Raw genomic sequence first — 17,467 nt, forward strand, 5'->3', positions numbered from 1 at the left:
AATGGGAGAAACAAAGAAAATGACAAAACAAAGAGCAAAACCAAAGACAAAAAGGGTCAAATTCAAGTGAGGAAGAATCATGGCCCGAGACATTATGACAGACAAATAACCAAATTCGAAAAAAAAAAAATCAGAAAAGTATCTCAGCATGCATTGGCATCGGGTGACGTAAAAGGAAATGAAATGGGAGAATAAAAGGCAAAGATCATGTGAAAAGAAAAAGAAGAAAAGAGAAACAATTGTTAGTTTGTTATCAAGAATAATGTAGTTGGTCAGTGAGTAACCTAACCTTTATAGACAACAGTGTAACAGACAAGTACTTTCTTCTGTCTGACCAAATGCAAAAATGCTGATATGCATTAAGATTTCTAGCAGTTTAAGACTCCACCGTCTCGTGAGCAGCTCAGCTCAGTTCCTCTTGCTGTTCTGTATTCTCACAGCCTGCAAAGACTGGGAGGGCACGACCATCTGTGCTACTCTTCTGCACACTGCCATCTTAGCTCTGGGGGAGTGCTGTAGGGAAACCAGGGCTGTTTGGACCCCTGGGCCTCTCACCTTCTTTTCAGGTGGGAGCCTCCAATTAGAGTCCTTGAGCCTCTGGAGGTCCTGAAACCTGACCCTGACGTCCTCTATGTTGAGCTGGAGCAGGTCCCAAAAGCCTGCCAGGTCCTGAGAGGTGGGCTGGGGGTATGCTGATGGGTCCTGGGTGGTCAGGGAGACGGGACACGAGACGGGTGACAAATATACAAGGATTTGAGAAAGAGAGAAAGACGTACATAAAGTGATTTTGCAGCCAAGCTAATTTTGCTTTTAGCGACAAAACGATTCACCATATGTAATGTGTGCTGTCATGATTTTGCATGTAATCACGCATACTCACCACACTTTGTTGGCAGAGGCGGAAGAACTGCTGAACTTTCTGAGACATGAGCATCTGGGCACTGCCAACTGCATTGCGAATCAGCTCAAGAACTAGGGAGGAAACAGGGCATAAGTAGTTTTAGAAATCCAAGAACTATTAATCATTTATCTTTATCTCTGATCCTTTCGATCCTATCCTCCCAAACTCACTCTCCTCTGGCAGTTCGTTCTCCTCAGCCTCTCTCTCCATGTTCTGGCACCAGCCCTCCATCCTCTCCACCTCCGTCTGCAGGAGGCGTAAGAAGAACTCTCCGTCTCTCATGCAGGGAGAGGCTCGACCTGAGTCGGGCAGGCTGCGAGGGCCCTCCAGGGACGGCGTACCGGCCCAGGCTCTCTCAGTGATGGGCAGAGGGGAGTGGGAACGTGGAGGCAGGTGTGGGTGCTGGTGGGGCCGTGGGTCTGCCGGGCAGGGTTCAGTGGTATAGCCACTCTGGATAAAGTCCTGGGATAACATGAGAAAAAACTGCTGGACGCATGGTATTTGGACCATCAATAACACACCTTATCCTCAATCCTCATGTCTTAGACTAGTGGCAATTCATTTCATGAGGCTGGATTACCTACATCAACATATCGACACTGATGATAAGACACAGTATTATTCGTCACTAAATATTTAATTTTGAATTTGACTAAACCATTTTAAAAAGAATGTTGGTCCTAAATTATTTGAAATTTATTCTAGACATTTTTCATCCTACATGCAGTTTCCCACTTTTCCGATCTCTGATATTTATTTTTTTTCTTGTCATCATCTTCTTTTCTTCTCACCTAAGCCCGTCTAGATTAAGCCTTACTTTGAGAAACACACCATGTTTTTGGGCCGCGTTTAAAGGAATAGTTTGACATTTTGGGAAATTGGCTTTCTTGCCGAGAACACAAGGAGAGGAAGAGGAGAGAAGATGAAAGAGAAGTGGTATTGATCTCCTCATCTCTCAGGAAGATCTAAGCGAAATGTCTAACTATTCTTTTAAAGGTAGCCGGTGGAGTTTTTGACCAGTAGCAGCACAATGAAGTAATAGTCTTAAGCTCCTCTGTTTGCATCTCGTGCACGTGCATGAGAATGCACATGTGGACACATAAGCATAATCGATGCCATACACATTTTTGCCCAAGGTTCATGCTGTTCCACTGATCTGCAGTCTGCCAATGTAACAAAGGAAAAAGACTGCTAGCTAGCAAACATGAACATTAACAATGCAGGTTCTGAAATGCTGGGATCTTATCCTATCTTTGAAAATTGCACCTTTCGCAGGTTTCACTGAACAAGAAACCCATCTTTAATCAAGGACAAGTTTTGTGTATCACTGCAGACCCACCTCTCTGTAGGCCCATTGTCCCTGTGTGTGGACTGTGCGGTGGCACTCTGTGAACTGGCTAGCTGACTCCGGCTCTGAAGAGTGCCGTTGGAAGGAGCAGCCGAACTGGAGACTCTTGTCCTGTGTTGGCACGGCGATGCTGAGCGCCGGGAAGCCCTCAGGGTCCAGGTCGGCCTGCACGCTTGCTGTCACGCTATTGGACCGCTTGAAACGAGCTCGCCTGCAACACAGGGAGCCATAGCAGGCCCAGAGCCATCCAGTCACACGGAGTATCACATGCAAAAGCCTTTCTCAAATCATATTTTTCTTCTAATAATTGCACATTTATACCGGAGCAGGGATAGTCATGCTGTCACTGCAGTCACTACTACTCACACGGGTATGATAAGTCCTGCTAGATCCTCTGGCATATGACGCACCAGTGTGTGCAAATGTCATGTCAATGGACTGTCATGGGTGATGAGTGTTTACTCTATTACAAGTTTGTACCCCACCTCCCCTCATCCTTCTTTGCTGTCTGATAAGGTGCGAGGTGTGACTCAGATTTCCGTTCTCGCACTCCTGCTTTCTCCCCCCAACGTTACACTGTCACCCTTGATGATTGCAGGAGGTGGGGGACATTGTTAACAGGTGCATGATCACACACTGCTCAGAGTTCGGGAGTATGTGATGTTGTGACTGCTCGCATGCATGTGATTCTGACCCATAAGGGGTGCTGGATATAATTAGAAGACGGGCTGCATCACGTGTGAAAGTCAAGGCGAGTGTATGATTTGCAGTAGTCATGGTTACAGTTGAAAAACACGACATTCTTGGAACAAAGTGTTACTGAGTTCAAGCTGTGATGTCTGATGAAATGTTAAATGAAATAATGGGATCTAGCCTAGAAATCAACCATAGGTGGCTGCACTGTTGGGCGCCCAGGAGATGAAGGCTTTTTCAAATTATATATTGAAATTATTCACATAAATTACTGTGCAAACACCAAAAGCTCTTGATGAAGCCACATATTTTGGGGCAAAGATAAATTAGCAAATAAACAAACACAAATCTTAGTTTGGAAGTTTGTGTCCATAATTATGGCAAGTTAAATGTCAGGGAAAATAAACACACTTCAATTTGAGATGATATTTTTTAAAGACAATGCTTTTCCCTTGCTCTGATTTTGAGTTGTATTTCAATTACCTTTTGTCATCTTCTACTTGGACTCCTATAGAGTGGACCTCTGTCAGAGCTTTGCCCTCTGCGTCTGAATCTGACAGAGTCTCCGAGCTGTCCACCTGAAACAGAAAAAGCCAAAAAGCACCACAGTCAGATTTGCGGTCAAACACACACCCTTAAGATGTCATACAGAACTGAAATTAAAGGAATTAAAGGACGCTTATCCCTTTTGGGGCTCTCTATGTGAGAGTGGTATACATTTTCTCACCTAATGCTCTGCAAGAAAGCCAATTACTGTATTTCCCAAAATGTACAAATGACACGTATCTGGTGTAATTGGGATTGTGTATAGATTAGTGCTGATTAGTCAGTTGATCTTTGAGTTGATCAACAGAAAAAAATATCACATTTGATTACAATTTAAGTCATTTTCCAGACATTTCTGGTTTGAATTTCTCGAGACGTGTGACATTTTTCACACATTTTTTTGACATTTTAGTCAAAAAATGACTAAGTGACTAAGTGACTCATTTAAAAGAATGATTGACAGACTAGTGAGTTGTCGCTTCATTTTAATAGTAAAATTCCTTCCTCACCTGCACAGCTATGGATGGCCTCCACTTTCTCCCACCACGTCCTTCGTCCTGCCCCCCAGCTTTACTCAACACTATGCTGTTCTGAGGCAGGGATACTGACTTCCCCAGGCTGCCCCCAACCCTGCCGTCCCTCTCCCTGGCCGGTCTCGGTGGCCCCTCCAGCAGACTGTCAGCTGAGCTGCTGTGTTTGGCCCTCACCCCAACTCCCGGACCCCCTCCGTACGGCACCAGCTCCCGTGAACCCCTCGCCCCATCTAGGCTCTCTGCTGAGTTACTGTGCTGCCGGGAACGTCCAGGGCCCGTGGCAGTGTAGTAACCACCTCTGGAGGAGCGACCAGAGGGGCCGTCAGAGCTGCCCAGGTCCACGGAGTTGCTGTGCTGCTTGGGGCGCCCGGGGCCCGAGCTTGACGCCAACTGTCCGCTGTTCTGGAAGTAGGCATCCTGGGTGGACTCGGTGCTGCTCTGGGCTCGCACTGAGAGTGAAGATTTGGACATGCGAGGTGGGAGTGGGGGAGGAGCACCTTTACGATAAGGAAAGACTGAAGTGTGAGAAGAGCGGGAGAAAGGAAGACAGAGGCATAGTGGGCTGTTAAAAGCAGAATGGGTACTATATCAGCAGGGAGCAGGGGAGGTGGATACTTACAAAAGTGACAGACTAGAAAGAGAAGGTGAAAGAAAAGGCAAAGAGTGAAAAGAGGAAAGCGTGTGAACCAATAATATAGAGATAAAGAGAGAAAACAACAAAATCATTAGGATATAATACAAATGCAAGATGTGACAGAAAGTTTTAAAAATGCAACTCAGAAGCGCTACTTTTTTCACCTAAAATAAGCTCTTGGTTTGAATTTCATTGAGAGGCAGGTGAAAAATACATGAGAGAAGTGACAAGAGAAAACCTCTTCCCTTTAGCTAACTTAAGTCTGCTTCTTTAGAAGATAAAGCAATTTCGTGAGAGAAATATTAAAATGAGAAGCACAGTCTGTTCCTCCTCCCGCACAGCTTTGTTCAAACATAAACGCATACACACACAGTTTATTTTCAGTGAATAAAGGATCAGACTTCAATCTTTCCAAGCATCTTCATCACCAGCCTGCCTGTCATAGTTTACAAAGATCCTAACCATGAAGCTCCATAGGCTGCAGTATGGGAGCATGCACGTATAGGGATGTATGTGTCTTTGAGTTTGTGCAGTGTGTGTGAGTGTGTGTGGGTGTGTGTTTGCAGTTGATGTACATGACACTCCACAGAAGCTTTAATAAGTATCAGGGGAGGATTTGCTGGTTAAGCTTAGAAATTTGAGTCCTATAAGGCACTAGAATGGCTCTGCAGTCTACTGTACAAACACATATAAGCCCCCCCCCCCACCCACCCCACACACACACACACACACACACACACACACACACACACACAAACGAACAACCAAAAGACAAAATGCACAAAAAAGACATGTTTCAAATAAAGAAGACACACAGTATGAAGACAAAAGAGCGAGACTACACCATTAAGAGACATACTATAGATAGACAGACAGGAAGCAGCAGCTGGAGACACTAAGCTATCACCATAATCATGAGCGTTCCTGTACCTATTACTGAGCCTGAGAAACCTGCGATCACACAGGGGAGGGTGATGGGAAAGATGACAGAGAAGACAGAGAACAAAGAGCATGCACAATAATGTAACACAAGTCTATGCTTATAGCATGCACACATACAGTATACACAAGCACAAAGAAAGTGCGGCGGAGGAGCAGAAGGCTAGGGTGAAAAGAGTGAGATCATAGAGATTGAAGAAATAGAGAAGAAAAAAAGGTTCTAAATTAAAAATGGATGCACTCATTGCATGCAGCTGTGCAATGAGTGAGGATGTGGGGTTTGTGGATGTGTGTGTGTGTGTGTGACTTGCTTTTGTCAAGGTAAGCACACACAAGTTGTCATAAAATTCCTTCTCCCACTGGCTTACCTACTGTGTCTCCCACCAGGTTGCCGCCACATAATAGACAACCACACATCTTTCTAACTCTCACACAGACTTGTTGTTACACTAAATCACACACACTCACCGGCCCCACCCTTGATGCTTCCCTGGGGACCCGACATGGAGAAGACGGAGAGGCAGTCGTCGTCCTGGGAGCAGCCGGCCTGGATGGCGCGGACGTAGCTGTGGCTGCGAGTGCGGAACACACCTGGAAGATCTAGGGCCTCGACGGCTTGAGACTCCACCTCTCCGAACATGGTCTCACAAACCGCCTCAAATTGGCGGTTCAACGTGTCTCCCAGCTGAAGGACGAGAGGGAGAAGGAGACAGACACATTGCTGCAGTAAAGACATCTATGCAAATACATAATTCACACAATTAAACACTATTTGTTACCTGTGAGCTGGTCAGAGAGCGGGTGTAACTACGAGAGCGGGTGTGGGTTTTGGGTGTAGTTCGGCTATTGGGGTAGGAGTCTGTACACTGCTTACATGAGTACCTGAATGAGACAATAACACGCATAATCAGCTTTACCGATAACTGCAACAACTATGACGACACAGATAGTTTTTTCTTACTTATTTGATAATATATTGTATTCAGTAAAATCTTCAGCTCTGCTATTTTTTGTCAAAAACACATGTTTGTAACATTCGGCAACACACAGTACACCATTTGGTTAACCACAACTATCAAATAAAAGAGTGAGATTCTATGATGGTGTCAGCTGGAGCGTGATGTAATGCTGCATCCCCATGTCCAATGGGAAATGACTTTTAAAATCACTCTGAACATTTGAGTAAATGTGTTTTTCATGTTGGTTATGCGGTTAAATCTGAAAAGTCCGAATTCAATCACAAACAAGTTCCCAAGGAGACATGAATCCATTTAATTTTCTCATCATGGTAATTGAACTGTGCTGATATTATTTAATCAAAGGTTGGATTTGTTCATGTTTGTACTAGTGTTGGACAATAATTTAATATTATTTCTTACTGTATCCCCATACTGTATCATATATTGACAAAAACCTCTGCTGAAGATACTGTGGTTTACAGTTGTCATCTCTGAATGATTGAGGAATATCTGAAAAGAGCACTCCACCAGTGTTACTCATTTTCACTCATCCTGTGATAACAGTTATATAATATCCTCTGTGAGCTTTATAAAGTCTGAGAAAATAACCCCGATAATGGTTATTCTACAAAGGGTCGTCTACCCCTTGTTTGAATCCAGGGCCTTAGCACCAAAAACATTTCCACAGAAACATTAAATGGGTGTATATTGTAATCTAACTACAGCTAATTTCTCCTCCTTGCTAGCAATATAATAAAGGCCAGCTGATTTAAAAAAAAGGGTCATTCAACATTTGACCTTTGATCCATGCTGATAGATCGCCTAAAGGCATCCCTCTGGGCGATCAGGGTGGACTTCGGTGAGGCTTTGGGGCTGGTGTCTGAGTCAGCACTGTCATCGTCGCCCATGGCCTTGATGTAGCTGCCGCTCCGCATGCGACGGCATGGGATCTCCCCTCCGCTGTCGGCTGCACCGCCCCCGCCGCCATATCCACCTCCCCAGTCTTCTGACGGGACCTGAGACACAATCACATTCGCACGAATATTCACATAGTCATAGGTAAATATACAAAGGACTGAGTAGGATTCATCTGCAACTGCAACACATAGTGAGTACAAGCGCAGAACCATGTAGAGTATACACATGGTCAAACTCAGTTTTAGTAAGATTTTCTAGAAATGGGTTAAAAGTAAGTATGCATTCTTCTTCTACACCAACTGTTAAGGGAAAAGCAATTGATCACAATGTGAATTCATTAGTGTTGAGATATTGAAGATGTTTTCACTGCACTCTTGGCAGCTTCTTCCCAATATCTGTTATAAAAGTCAAAAGACTTCTCAAAACAGAAATATATTTCATCAGTGAAAAATATTTCACACCTCGAACAGATGGACAGCGATGAATCAGACACGCAGTCGTGGCACACATGCACCCAGTGTAAAGCCAACACACCCGCACAGATTGCTCAAGCATGCACACGATGAGAGCACACACACATACATGCACATGTATGCATACGTGGGAAGTGACGTTAGCAAAAGAGAGAAAGGGACAAAGGGACTTACAGAAAGAGAGAAACTCTGACAGCTGGAAAAACACTGACACGGAGAAGGTAAAAACAGCGTAAGCTAGAAGCCGACAGACAGAGAGCAAATAAACAAATACACAAAAAGGCAGGTAGACAAGCATGGTGGTAAGACAGTAAGAAATGTAGGCAGACAGACAGGTAAGACAGAGGCAGACAGAGAGACAGACAGATGTACCGGGGGACACAACAAAGAACAGTGAAGGGCAGAAAGCAGAAAAGACAGATGCGCAGACGAATGAGAGTGATGAGAAAACAAAATGAGAAACTCCCACACAGTCAGGAAGACAAGAAACTAAGGAGGAAGACGACACATTAAGAATTGATAAGGAGCTGTGGAATGAAACACAAAAATTACATTGACAGGTTCCCACTGTGGCCGTCATGTAAAATCAATGCCTTTTCATAACTCAGTCAGAATGCCTTCATAACACTTTAAAATGTTTCCCCTCTCTGGGCTGTTGTAGCTGTTGTGAATAAAAATTTCTGGCATATTCACACGAGGTGACTTATTTGTAATGTTTTGTAATATCCCATGATTCACTTTCAGATTTGATTAAATACCCTGATTGTCACTGTCTGATATACACCTCTTAAATTCCACAATATTCCCCCAAATATTACATGATTTCTGGGGACCTGACTTTGGTAAAATAGAGAGCCAGGCAGCTATGAAGTGGGGCCACTTTGGGGGTAGCAGGACAACTACAAACACATCTGACATATTTTCACCTGAAAAACAGTGGCACATGTGTTCACATCAAACAATTCCTATTCTTTTCATGAATCAACAGACAAATAGCAAAAGTAACCACATTTTGGAGTTGTGTTGTTGGTTTAGCCAGCTAGGCCAGTAAACCAAAACAATGAGGTTAAAGAGCATAAAAACTTACTTTTTTGTAAATTTGACATTATACATAGCCATCTGATCCATTGTTGATAAAAAAATATTATCAAGTGCAGCTTTAATTAACATCAGAGCAGATGAGGATACCTATCAACCTTGTACACGGAACTCAGCTGGATATGTGTCCTTGCCATTTGATTCCACTTCTTTTCCAGTATTATGAAAGCTTTGCACCATCTTAACAGCAGCTGCTTGTGGTGAAAGACCCCTCGATCTTTCAGTTTTTTGCAAATGCTGTGAGGTGTATAGCCTCACACAAGCATGTGACCCAATGAAACACCTACACACATTCACACACACAGTCAAGGCCCCGGGGTTTGGCATCCAGTTGAGTGTGTGTTTTTAAGGTCATCACTTAAAAGATGATTCAGCCTAATCTCCCGATCCCCCTGGCCTTCTACTATCTCTCTCATTTTCTCATCCTGCTCTTTCTCTCCTCCTCTCGCTTTGCCCCTTGGCTACCATCACCTCCTTTATCTCTTCTCTATCCCTGAGCTTGCTTTGCTATCTCTGCATCCCTCTACCTTGCTCTTTTCCCCCTCGATCTTTGTCTCTCTCTCTCTCTGACTTCATTTCACTCTCGCTCCATATTCTCGTTTTTATCATTCCTTATCTATCAGACACAGGCCGAGGGGAAAGGAGAGGCCTGGGGAATGGAGAGCACCACGTTCTGATGCCGCACATTGTGATTGGCGTTGACACCATGGGAGAAAACCTTGCACATGTCCCTTTGCCTCTGACCACAATAATTCAGACTTGTGAAGACTGACTCTTTTTTTTGTTCCTTTAATTTTCACTTGGAGCACTTCTTGCTTCTGTGCAACAAAACTTGAGCGATGACCAGTGTGGACATGTCAGTATAAGTTTCTATATACATGTTAATTCTACTGCCAGTTGGTAGCTTGGGATTGCGACTCGTCTCTTTCTGACTAAAAGTTGTGGCATTTTTGAATGGATATGAAATGTGCTGTATTTGCGAGGCAGGCTTTATGTTTCTGTTCAGAAGGACCACAATGTCTTCTCTGTGCCACAAAAATGATTTTGTGACTATTAGACTATTATATATATATATGACTTTATGATCACAAAAAACTTGGTGATACTGCTGTATATGAGGAGATTTTACTTCTGATCTCTTATGTCCTTATCCTTTTTCCATGGCAAGCTGCGGGCCATAAAAACAATGAGCTAAAAGAGGCTATATTGCTCTGTTGAGTTTAGAAGAAATGCAGACCTGGGTTATAATTCTCCATGACTAATCCACGAGTCAGGTTTGTAACAAATCCCAAGTAGATAGACGAGTTAATATAAAAATATTTATGGCCGCTCTAATGTCAGTTCAATATATGATATCTAGACTCTACACACTCTGTCCGCACTCAGTTTTGCTTCCAGAGAACAAGGCAGAGGTTTGGAAGTGCTGCTTTAATATGGCACCTGCGCTGCCGTTTGTCCGGAGGTCTACTGAGGAGTGAACAGCTCTATATCTGCAGCTCCAGGAAGCTGTCTGCTCTGAAGCCATGGATCAATCTGGCTGACTTCAGCACATCTAAGCTCAGCACAAAATTCACTCTACACGCTGTCTCCCCCCTTCTCACAAAACTGCAAGTGACGCCTGGAGATATGAGAAAAGCTGCAGCGGGGAAGTTCATTTCGTGTCCTAAGGTGTGAATGTGATGGTAGCCTAAGGCACAGAGGCAAATTGTGTGGGGTTTGTCCTTTGAAAACACTAACACACACAACCCTGCTCTCTCAGTGTCTTCTATCAGTAGACCTCAGCTGTGTCTAAAGGATGAGAGTTGGAAAAACACCAGGGACTCCTGTGGCTACCTGCTGTTTCCGTAGAAACACAGCCCGCATGGCGGCTCTACCTCAGCACAGCTGGATGTTTGTGTGTGTTTGTGTGTTTATGTGTGTATGCTCTTTCAGATGACTTTGTAGGTACAGTGTCACAGCCATTAGCTTTTCATTTCAGGGAATTCATGTAAACGTACAAGATGAGAGAAAGCAGAAAGGGGAAATTGCGTGTGTTGGGTACGGAGAGAGAGAGAGAGAGAGAGAGAGAGAGAGAGAGAGAGAGAGAGAGGCGAATGGAACTGGGGGATGCTCTTTTGGGAGAGACATTAAATAATCTCTGCGTGGGTGACAGCAATTGTTTTCAGAGTCACAGCAAAATACCAAGACAGTCCATGGGGTCTCTCAGGTGGACGTTTAACCCTTTAAACCCTGGGCTGCTCAGTTTTCGTGTGTCACGTCGTGTTTTTTGACACAAAAAGCGTTTTAACACACAGAAAATATACAGAATAAACAGATAAGAGAGTGTCAGTGCCCCAGGGATATATGATTGATGGCACATACTATGCCATAGAGAAAAAACTGTATTGATATCGATTGCTGTATTGTATCACTTTTGTATGCACTAGGGTTTCCATCATGCACAATTTAATTTCATACACAATCCCCATTTATAGCCTATATTTCTTTACATTTAGGCAAATCTGCAACATTAAGTTGTGCTGCATAAGCTGCTAGCACGTTGTGTTAGCGCAATAATCATGGCTGGACAGATAACAGTCAAATAGATTCATTATGAAACAGAAGAAAAAGTCAAAATTTGACAACTACCAGAGATGAGCTGAAGTTATAAGGAGCACTGTACTGGAAAGAGTAAACCCAGGTTTGACTGAGTTAGTTGAGTTAGAGAAGAAGTCATGAAATGTTTGATGCAAAACTGGAGGTAAGGGTCTGCATGAGACTCTTTCCTAGGGCCTTTTTCTTTGTGAGAACTCTTCATATGGAACCTTGCGTTATTGCAGGTCATATCCCATATACTATATTCCATCTGTACACAAACACACACACACACACACACACACACACACACACACACACACACACACACACACACACACACACACACACAGACAGACATTAGTTGATATGGAGGCATGCACACACCTGCAGGTAGTGGAAGGTCCTCTCCTTCAGCTTACTCTCCACGGGAACAAGGGCTTTGTCGTAGCCCCCTCCCCTGGTGGAAGGGTACACCTCCCTGGCCTGACTAACTGTCATGGCTGACCAGGTGCTCCTTTTCAGGGAGTGGCCGTGGTGCCCATGGTGCCCCCCTCCTTCATTCCCAGTCAGAGCCATGGTGGTACAGGCAATGCACTCCCCAGGCGCCGGCCCACCACTGCGCTCTTTGGGCCTCTTCATGGTGAGCTCCTGAATGGCTGCATCTAGGCTCTCGTGTCCACTGGGATACCCCCGTCTGCCCCCACTGACCATGAAGCTGCTGTCGCTGTCCAGGTTGTCGTCAGAGCTCCACCAGCCTGCTGTCCTGCTGCGGTGGCGTCTGCCCGACTCATGTCTTGAGTCTCCACTCTTGCTACGCTCTCGAGACTTGCTCCTCCTGGTAGAGCGAGGCTGGTGGCCTGAGTAGTGGCCTCCTCCATCCTCCCCTCCACTCCTGTGGCCTCCTCCTCTCTCGCTACGGTAGTCCCCGCCTCTCGTGCCGTTGTACTCCCGTTTGGAAGGTGCCTCGAGGGAATGGGACTTGGCAAAGAGGCGCTGCACAGAGTTGACCAGATGGCGGATACGTGAGGGGCTCTCGCTGCGCTGTTCAGCACTCCCACTTGTGGTGCGCTGGTACTGCAGTGTGTGGAAGCCATCAGGATGAAAGGGCCCCTGCTTTTCGAACTGGTCTATCAGGTTCGGGGGAATGCGATGCATCTTCCCTCCGTGGCCAGAGGACAGGCACTCCTCGCAAGAGTCAAACGACTGGAGAGGTGGGTGCTGGCTGGGGTGAGAGCGGGGGAAGGTTCCCCCTCCAGAGTGGCTATGGGAGTGCGAGTGGGAGTGGGAATGGTGTCTCTCCAGTGCCAGGGCCTCAGCTGGACCTCCTGGAGGGTAATAGTGGCCATCGCTGTGACCCTGGTAGTACTCTCTGCCCGGGCCATCACAGTCCTCAGGCGCACAGTGGCAGGGGCCTCCTCCGCCACCACCGGAGGAATGCTGGGACATGCTACGGCTGACATGGTACCCTTTCATAGGCGCCGGGGCATGGTGGGCCGTCCGGGCCGAAAGGGGGCGCTGTGGGCGTGACAGGGCTGCACCGGTCTCACCTGGAGGCAGAAAGAGTAACCATTTAGGTCTTGTATCTCGAGAGACAGCAGTCAACACATTGTATTTATGAATAACAATATTGATATTATCAAATAATTGAATCTGGTGTTCAGTCTTGCAATCATAAATATTTTTCTGTCTCATTACACAGAATAACCGTGAGATGATGAGTACTGTGTCACTGCCAATCACTCTCCTGTTACCTCAATAGCTGCTGAACGTACTAAGCTCTATGACAAGCAAAAACAGTGATAGAATCTTTTAAAAATATTATTTAGAGTTAATACAGTATAAATAACTTTATCATTTTATTGCTCTGTGAGAGACACAAAGGTGGGAGTACAGCGGAGTGTAATTCATGGTATAATTTACAAATGAATCACCACAAAAAGAAATAGACTTGGTAGATTAATGTCCAGGTTGTTTTCTATCTTCTATCTAGTGGCCTGCTAAATTGAAAGTGAAAAACAAAGTTTTTTTCTTATGCTGATTAACATTTTTATTGATTTTGCACTTCATTTTTTACACAACCAAAGACAAACAGTGCAATAGTGAGCATTCATCCCGCGGGACGCAATAAGCGGCCACAGTCAGCTTTCTTCTTTGCATTCATCTCTGCCTGGCTGATAAATCAAGAATATTAGCCTTTCTTTCTCTCTCAAGGTGTCTCTTCAGTTTCCGCCTCGCTCTCCCATTTAGCACATCTCACTCCTCTCTCCTGTTTATCGTTATATTCATCAGACCGGCACTCCTTGTTGTTGTCTGTCTCTTTCTCCTCCATCCATGCCCGCAGGGAGTCCCTGAGCATTCACATGATTTACAGCTGAGGAAAACGGTGCGTTTATTGATCACCTGCATCCTAATGCAGGGAAGATAGAGAGTGGCGGCAGGCGTCCAAGCACACTCACAAACGTCTGTGCTATCAATTACACAGCGAATTCACGGTTTGAGCACCAGCTGAACAACAACGTGATTCACAATATCCAGGTGACCAGGCAGAAACCAATTCTGCCGTCGCCTCGAAAGGATAAAAGTGCAGAAGAGGATGGGATCTTCTCCACAAAACAAATGCAGGAAATGAAATCAATACACTTTGCCAAGCTGCAGCAAGAATGTGGAACAATGTAAACGTTATCACCCGCACACTCTTGTTGCTGTAAGTAAAGGTTAACAGAATGGAAACAGGATAAAGCCGATCTTTGTATTGCCTTTCTATTCAGCACCGGGATAACAACCGAGATTACGTTCCAAATGTGGTAATCATGTATTTTATTGGACTGGCATTAATTGCTGCTGCTGTAATCACATCCTCTATTAACCACGTTCTCCACTAACTATATAATGAATCACGGGCACACGGCCTGTTTATAATGCACACAAGCACTTCCCGTCATTTCTAGATTTGATTAAATTGAGATGAAATTACTCGATGAAAGCAGGAATCGAGCCACTCGGCTGGATGGGATTCACTGAGCTCCTGTGAGTGTATTTGCGCGTGTGTTTGCCGGCTTTCACACAGAGATGAGAGATAGGGGACAGATGCTGGGATAATCATTAAATAGAGCGTGGCCTGTTTGCCTTGATTGGCTGAATGAGAGCTGCCACCCAGGAAGCTAACCCACATCCAGCCGTGTCATTGGTGTAGCCGTGACGACGGGCCTCTCCGAGTCAACATCCCACCGTGGACAGATATCAGACAGCCACAGCACCTGGGTGGATGGAGCCGCCTCCCGTTCGTTAGCTACACAGGGGCCTTGGCGCACTTTAGTTACAAGTGCACCACAGTTGACAGCGTGTCTCCTAGCAACACTGGCTCTCAAGTGTCAGTCAAGTGTCAAGGGAAAACCAGCCAGAGGCCTAAAGTTTGGAAGCCGTTTCCAGAAGTATGTCCAAGAAGCAGTTTCATCTTTTTTTTGAAAAATAGAGCACAATAGCTGCGGTATCATTGCAGTATTTACACAAAATGTGAGCAGAATTCAAATGTCAGTTATAAAATTCTTATAAAAAATCAATATCTATCAAATAATTTGGCAAGATGAATATTTTTTACAGTGTGTTGTACTTCCGTGTGTGTGTCCCTGTTTATGAATAGACAGCAAAGTGAGCAGCGCCGCTTTGCCTGGAGGAGTAAATTAAACCATGTTCTGTTTATTATGAAGTCTTTGGCTGTGGAGCGAGCTGCTGGCGAGGAGCTGTCAATCACAGTGACACGCACATGCCCGAATGTGTGGTTGTGTGCGCACACGTTAAAAAGACACCCGTGTGCAGACAGACAACTGAAAAGATAGAGAGGTAGAGAAGACGCAGCCAAACTGTCTCTTTCCTTTATTTCCTTCTCTCTATCCATCTCGCTACACGTCTCCCTCATCTCTCCTCCTGACCTACTTCTATCCATCCTCCAGTCATGACTCTCCCTCCCGTACGCTCTCCTCCTTTCTTCGTTTTTTTTCTTTCTTTTTTTTAACCTGTCAGTCCGTCTGGCTCTGCCTGTCAACATTTCTCTGTGTTGAGTTAATTACAAAGTTTGTTTCCATTCTTTGTCTCTTGGCCTCCACTGATCTATCTGTCATCCAACGGTGCTCTCTTTTATTCATTTTGTGTTAGATAATTGAGGTATTACAGTTCATGTGCACGCAATTCATACACCAAATAATTCAATTACATTCCCTCTAAGTTTTCAAAGATCTCCTCAAATTAAAATCTGAATGTACTCCCACAGTTTGATTTGACCCTTCCTACATCCCGCCCTTTCGTAGTCCACATCTTTTTGTTTTCTCTCTACATTTCCATTCCTCTTTGGACAACTTTGCCCCTCCTCTCTGTGTAGGCAGAAACATTCAGTAGCTGCTCAGTAGGGAGCTGGAGCTGTACAACATGCTGTCATTGTTTAACACTGCTTGGTATCAACGTGATAGTTACAGAGGCTTCAGTTTGGAGCTGTTTCATTTTAAATATTCATGCGATCACGCCAGCTGCTCTGACCCACTTTGCTAACAGCTGAGTCTGCCCGCTCTCTGCCATCTCTGTGTTGTGGGTCAAAGGGTGTTTCACTGTAAATTCAACAGCTGAAATACCAGAAATGATGTATTCTGATCTATTCCTTTCTTGCTTAAAGGGAATGATCTTGACTGTCTGGTGAAAGAATAGCTCACATCTCATGATGACATCAACATTATCCTCGCCTATGTTATATGTCCAAGCAATTCATTTAAAGGTCCAGTGTGTAGGATTTCGTGTCAACCAGCAGTGTAACTGCAGATCGCAGATCATCCTCCCCTTCCAAGTGCGAAGGAGATGGTGGTGACAAAACTCAAGAAAAACATGAATGCCCCTATTTAGAGGCTAGGGAACTGAATTGACAGGATTGTATGAGCAGAGTAACGGTGTGAGTGATCGTGTTATAATGGTTATAATGGTAATACTATACATCTTAATATGTATGTATGAATATGTTTAGATGTGACTAGTCAGCTGATTGCTGCATAGCTGGGAACAAGCCAGTGATTGTGAAGCTTGAGTGAACTCTCTGATGGTAAAAGGCATTACTTCTAGAGAGTGAACATCTGATGTACAACTTTTCATGAACTAATAGATGAATAGACTAAAATAGAATAGAATAAATAGACTTAGATAAAGCAAAATTGGCTTTAAAGGAATAGTTTGACGTTTTTAAAAAATACACTCATTTGCTTTCTTGTGGAGAGTTAGATGAAAAGATTGATACCACACAGACATAATACACATACATATCTGTGCGGTAAATATGAAGCTAGAGCCAGCAGCCGTTAGCTTAGCTTAGCTTAAAGGCCAAAAACAGGGGCAAAGGCTACCTACAAGCAACTTTGGTAACTTCTTCGAGTCTCGTCATCACCCTCAGGTTGACAGGTAACCAACAGAGAACAAATCCTGGCATATAAACCCCTGTAAAACTACAACATACTATTATAACACTTCAGTTTTTGTTTGGATGCTAAGTGCTAAGCTAAGCTAACTGGCTGCTGGTGGTAGCTTGACATTTGGAGTCCAGGCATTAGAATGACCTTGATTTTCTCATCTAATTCTCCGCAAGTAAGCAAATAAGTTCATCAATATATATAAAATGCCATGATTTGTTACTTTAAATAGAGTTCAATTTCCCCCGAGAATGAGAGACAATAGCGAACAATCATTTGGACAAGGCAGCCACTGTCTTGGCTTTTATTGAAATGGGCTAACGCTGCAAGGCAGTGGGTATTGTCTGCTGGAATACGGGCTTTGTTTGACTGCAGATACAATGAACGAAGCTACAGCGTGGTCAGGG

At 44.4% G+C, this 17,467-nt stretch overlaps 1 protein-coding gene across 3 annotated transcripts in view; it reads right to left on the reverse strand.

The window, feature by feature from the left end:
- The window catches only part of dlgap3 (discs, large (Drosophila) homolog-associated protein 3), a 108,077-nt gene that overhangs the window by 6,253 nt on the left and 84,357 nt on the right, over nucleotides 1-17,467 (reverse strand). For all 3 annotated transcript variants that reach the window (XM_051390426.1, XM_051390427.1, XM_051390428.1), the window contains 10 exons: nucleotides 12,004-13,166; nucleotides 7,352-7,569; nucleotides 6,374-6,476; nucleotides 6,063-6,279; nucleotides 3,998-4,536; nucleotides 3,426-3,520; nucleotides 2,241-2,460; nucleotides 1,072-1,363; nucleotides 881-972; nucleotides 556-702 (listed from right to left, as the gene is read on the reverse strand). In XM_051390426.1, the coding sequence (XP_051246386.1) occupies nucleotides 556-702; nucleotides 881-972; nucleotides 1,072-1,363; nucleotides 2,241-2,460; nucleotides 3,426-3,520; nucleotides 3,998-4,536; nucleotides 6,063-6,279; nucleotides 6,374-6,476; nucleotides 7,352-7,569; nucleotides 12,004-13,092 (3,012 nt within the window). In that variant the 5' untranslated portion in view covers nucleotides 13,093-13,166. The remainder of the gene's footprint in view (nucleotides 1-555; nucleotides 703-880; nucleotides 973-1,071; nucleotides 1,364-2,240; nucleotides 2,461-3,425; nucleotides 3,521-3,997; nucleotides 4,537-6,062; nucleotides 6,280-6,373; nucleotides 6,477-7,351; nucleotides 7,570-12,003; nucleotides 13,167-17,467) is intronic.

Source organism: Dicentrarchus labrax, unplaced genomic scaffold, assembly GCF_905237075.1.
Source record: "Dicentrarchus labrax unplaced genomic scaffold, dlabrax2021, whole genome shotgun sequence".
Lineage (NCBI taxonomy): Eukaryota > Metazoa > Chordata > Actinopteri > Moronidae > Dicentrarchus > Dicentrarchus labrax.